Source organism: Myotis davidii, unplaced genomic scaffold, assembly GCF_000327345.1.
Source record: "Myotis davidii unplaced genomic scaffold, ASM32734v1 scaffold573, whole genome shotgun sequence".
Classification (NCBI taxonomy): Eukaryota; Metazoa; Chordata; class Mammalia; order Chiroptera; family Vespertilionidae; genus Myotis; species Myotis davidii.
This window is the reverse complement of record NW_006285997.1, coordinates 2,853,623-2,858,548: the sequence shown is the minus strand read 5'-3', so window position 1 is coordinate 2,858,548 and position 4,926 is coordinate 2,853,623. Positions and strand designations below refer to the sequence as shown.

The 4,926-nt window shown below is 56.6% G+C and overlaps 1 protein-coding gene across 2 annotated transcripts in view; it reads left to right on the top strand.

Annotated features, from left to right (window-relative positions):
* Positions 1-6: 6 nt before the first annotated feature.
* Positions 7-4,926, top strand: part of EEPD1 (endonuclease/exonuclease/phosphatase family domain containing 1) — a 71,001-nt gene continuing 66,081 nt past the window's right edge. The window contains exons 1-2 of one of the 2 annotated variants that reach the window (XM_006757199.2): positions 7-74; positions 413-1,417. In XM_006757199.2, the coding sequence (XP_006757262.1) occupies positions 540-1,417 (878 nt within the window). In that variant the 5' untranslated portion in view covers positions 7-74; positions 413-539. The remainder of the gene's footprint in view (positions 75-412; positions 1,418-4,926) is intronic. The other variant, XM_015559701.1, reaches the window with a different exon arrangement.

Here is a 4,926-nt window from a genome sequence, read left to right as displayed (position 1 = left end):
CAGCGCGGTCCGGGGCTGGGCTCCGGCCGTGGAGCCGCAGGTGGAAGAAGGACGCCCCACGAGAGCGCCGAGAGGTGGGACGCAGGGTAGGCGGCGGGTCTGGTGGGAGCCGATGAGCACCCCCGCGCCGCACGTACTAGTGCGGACGGAATTCAGGCAGGAGCAGGAGGTGTGGGCGGGCGGGATAGGTCTCTTCCCAAGAGAAAAGACTGGTGGCGTTTTGGGGTCCTAATGTGATAAAACCGGACCTCTCCAGAGGCAAACCCACGGCGGCCAGCCTCCGTGCGGGTTCGGGGTCCAAGGGCAGCCGGCAGCCGGGGCTCCTGGTGAAGACCTTCAGCTCTGGGTAGGGGAGCGAGTGCGCAAGGATGAACCGGTTCCGTTGACTTGTGTTGATGCATTTGTCTTCCAGGTGGCCACGGGGCAGCTGCTGTTGGACGCCCTTCTGTGCCTGCCAGGTCCACTGGGCTTCCTTCCCGGGCAGAGAGTCCCTCTGCGGCGGCGGGGCGGCCCCCCGGGGCCCTTGGGCCGGGCCGGTCATGGGCAGCACCCTGGGCTGCCACCGCTCCATTCCCCGGGACCCCTCGGACCTGTCCCACAGCCGCAAGTTTAGCGCAGCCTGCAACTTCAGCAACATCCTGGTGAACCAGGAGCGGCTGAACATCAACACGGCCACGGAGGAGGAGCTGATGACCCTGCCGGGGGTGACGCGGGCCGTGGCGCGCAGCATCGTGGAGTACCGCGAGTACATCGGCGGCTTCAAGAAGGTGGAGGACCTGGCCCTGGTCAGCGGCGTGGGCGCCACCAAGCTCGAGCAGGTCAAGTTCGAGATCTGCGTGAGCAGCAAGGGCAGCTCGGCGCAGCACTCTCCCAGCTCCACGCGGCGGGACCTGCTGGCCGAGCAGCAGCCTCACCACCTGGCCACGGCCATGCCCCTCACCCCGCGCGTCAACATCAACACGGCCACCCCGGCTCAGCTCCTGAGTGTCCGAGGCCTCACGGAGAAGATGGCCGCCAGCATCGTGGACTACCGCCGGGAGCACGGGCCCTTCCGCAGCGTGGAGGACCTGGTGAAGACCGACGGCATCAACGCCGCCTTCCTGGACAGGATCCGGCACCAGGTGTTCGCGGAGCGGTCCCGGCCCCCGTCCACCCACACCAACGGGGGCCTGACCTTCACCGCCAAGCCTCACCCCAGCCCCACCTCCCTGAGCCTGCAGAGTGAGGACCTGGACCTGCCGCCCGGCGGGCCCACTCAGATCATCTCCACGCGGCCTGCGGTGGAGGCCTTTGGAGGCAGCAGGGACGGGCGGCCTGTGCTGAGGCTGGCCACGTGGAACTTGCAGGGCTGTTCCCTGGAGAAGGCCAACAACCCCGGGGTGCGGGAGGTGGTGTGCATGACGCTCCTGGAGAACAGGTGAGGACCGGAACCACCACAGGTGTTGGGGTGCGTGCAAGAGTGGACTTTGGGGGGGGGAGGAAGAGGGCAAGGGTATTTCATTAGGGTCCTCCAGGCCCCAGACAGTATTGTTACCTGCCGTTGAGGTCTCCTTCTGCTCCATAGTTTTCAGAATACAGCTGCCTGGGCTCGTGACGGGTTTCATGAATGTGGTATAGCTGAGGTCAATTCGTAGTTTGTGGGTGAGTGGAGGTCGTATTGGTGTTACTGCTTTGGAGTTTGACTCAAGTCTTCGTGGGTGTATACCCACCAGGCCCTCCGAGCCTGGGGACGACAGCTCAGTTTGGCCCTTGAGAAAGAGCTAGTTGGATTGTGTGTGTGTGTGTGTGTGAGCGGGAAAGCCATTTGTTTCCCTAAATAGGCCTATTTGTGTGCACAAAATCAGCTTAAACACCAGGTATTTGCAAACACATGCGTGATGTATATTTACCAAAATGCCATGAATGAATCACTCTTCATTCTTTCTCCTTATTTAGCCTGAAGCTGGCTTTCAGGCCCACAGTGGCGGCCCCAAATGTCTGCAACCTCTTCTGTCCCATAGTGAGCAGGGGTCACACGGACGTGGGGTGAATAGTTGCCACATTTTCCCACTTGACCCGCAGGAGAGGCTGGGGGGCGGGCTCTTGTCACAGAGCTCGCGGTATTCCCAGCAGAGTTCTCTGTAGGAACTTCCGCTAAGCCCCCATAAAATGAAACAATATTATTGTAGCAGGAACTCCTGCTGTTAATAAAATAGTGAACTGTATAATGCAATCAGCTTTGGGAAGGAAAGAGATGTTTTTAGGGTCCCTTCCAGGTCAGAACTCCTCCGGAGGTGGTGGCTGCTGGTGGGGGCTCGCTGCTTTCCTTTGCGCCGGGTTGTGGGTGAGGCTGGCCCCGTAACCGTTTGGTGACACGAAGTGAGTTGGGGTTGGGGGATGGGAATCACAGCGCTCGGTGACAGAGGGTCAGGATACCCGGGTGAGGAGAAACCAGGTCACAGCGTCTCACTGGCCCCGTCCCAGGGGCCCTCTCGTCACTGAGGATGGAGGGACCGGGCGCCGGCTCAGAGGCCTGGACCCCGGAGCCCCGAGCCTTCTTCCTGCACCGTCCTGTCCTTTGCTTTGCAGCACGACTCACTCCTTTTGCAAAATCATCTTGTGCACAGGTGAGAGCCGGACTCGGTGCTGGGAAATATTTATCCGGCATGGCTTGTTGTCGTCATCCACAGCAGCATGGATGCGTGTACCAGACGGGAGCGGAGGAGGGCGGATGGCAGTTCAGTTCCCATCAAGAGTTTCCCGAAGGCTCATGTTGGGGGTTGGGGGGGGCGGTGAATCAGGATCTGAAGTCGCCCCAGTGAGAATGACAGCCTGGCAGCTCTGGCTTGTTGACCATGACAGTGATTTTTCAACTGCACGGGCACGGACCAGCACTGGCATCCGAGACCGAATTGAAACCCTGGTGTCTGTTTTCTCACGCACTCCGGCCGGTTCTGGCACACACTCAAGGCTGAGCCCGTTGGACTGTGTGCCCCGGGGGTGTGCTCCGTATAGCGCCTTCCCCGGTGCTGGCTCTTCTGACAAGAGCTCTCTTGGTACTGGTTTTATGTATTATTATCTTTGGTTGTTCTGATCATCCCTGTATTTATTCAACCATATGCTGGCCTTTGGTCAGAATGTGAAGGGGCTTATCCAGCTTCTAGAATAGATGAATGTCAGGGTGGAAAATTGGAGGGAGCGCAGGGGACAGCCAGCCGGCCTCAGGGGCCTCCTCCCCGCAGCGCAGACCCGGGCGCCCGGGGCACGTGAAGAGGAGCATCAGCAGCTCTTGTCCGCGTGGCCGTGGCCGCATCTCTCATTTCTCACACCTGCCACACCTGTTGTCCTGTGGGGAGGTGGTTCCTTTTGTCTCTTCACAATGTGTTCAGTGTTCTGGGCTCGCCAAGCACCTTGTTAGGGTCTGGTAAACATGAGGCAATAGTGTTAGGGCCTGTGTGACTGTCCTAGGGCACCGAGAGAGGGCTGACGGACCGCCAGTCACATGTCATCAGATCAGCAGTGCGCATTCTGCTAGAGCTGATTCACAAAAATCCCTCGCATTCCAGCAGATCCTCTTCTTAGTAAGAGGAAATAGGGTTAGTGTGAGCAAGGGTAGCTGCAGGTAGGTTCCTGGGCGGTGCTTTTTCTCAGACACGTGTACGTACAAGGGCCACCTGGCTTCTGGATCGACTCTCCTAGTTTCCTACAGCTTCCCCGTTCGCCCTACTTCCCCAGTAGTTCTGAGAAGAAGGCAAGGCTTGCTTTGATTAATGATCTCCATCTCTGGGTGAGGAAACTAAGAGCAAAGAAGTTCCTAGATGAGCTCATCAGTGACTCAGCTGGGGCTCGGACCCAGACCTGATGGTAGACCTGTGTTCTTGCACGCATGCCATGTTTGGTAAGCAAGTCACCTTTATCCACCTCTTGTTCAGGCATCCTACACTCTGCCTATTCAAGGACATGTGCCAAATTGTGTGCCAGTCACATTTTCTTACATTAAGTCCATTGTAGATACATTTAAAACAAACGAACAAACAAAAAACACCCTGGCTCCACCTCTTCTGTGTTAAATTGGTGACATTCCTTAAGCTCTCCAGGTCTCAGTTTTCCCATCTGTTAAATGGAGTTCAAGAAAAAATGAGGCACTTCTTCTGCAAAGGAAATAGCTAGCCCCTTCTTGTCCTTTCTGAGGGTTTGCTTTAGGAGGCCTTTCCTTAGATTAAAGGCACCCAGGTGGGACTCTACAGGTAGAGCCTTTCTTGCCCTGAGGTGTTGCCCCAGGGCACGGGGTGAACAGTGGGGCGGAGGGGGGGCGGGAGGGGGGCGAGGGGGTAGCTCCAAGAAACTGTGCTTTGCCTGCAAAGGCTGAGGCAGGACAGCAGAGAACTAGAGACTCACAGTCACCAGGAGCCTCCAGGGACACACGACGCAGAACTGACAGGTTTCCTCAGATTCCGCTGCCAGGCCTGTCTTAGGCAATGCTTTTCCTCGCTCAGTATTTATGGAGCAAGACTGACAGGGCGTGCTTCTGCCAAATATCCTTGCAGAAATTTGGTGACAGCCAACATATGGAATGAAGATTGTTCAGTTGGGTTTTTTTTTTTTTTTTTTTTTCCTGAGGAGGAGTTCTAGTTTGAAAGAATGAGCCCCGGGAAACGGACAGATAATCTCCAAAAAAAAAAATTAAAGAGGTTTAATGTTCCACTTACCCAGACCCCCATGGCCTCCCTCAGAAGGAGCCGGGTCGAAGTCCTGAGCTTGACAATGGTCTCAACGTGTGTTCTTGCCACATGTCTGTCTGTGGTATCAAAGGACAAGGGGAATGTGTGCCTGGCGATGCGTCCCAATTGCTAAACAAGGTTTTCATTTATCCGACTTGATTACTAGGATCACTATAGACACAGCTCATCTTGTCGTTTGATTCATTCATTGAAAACCTTTTTATTG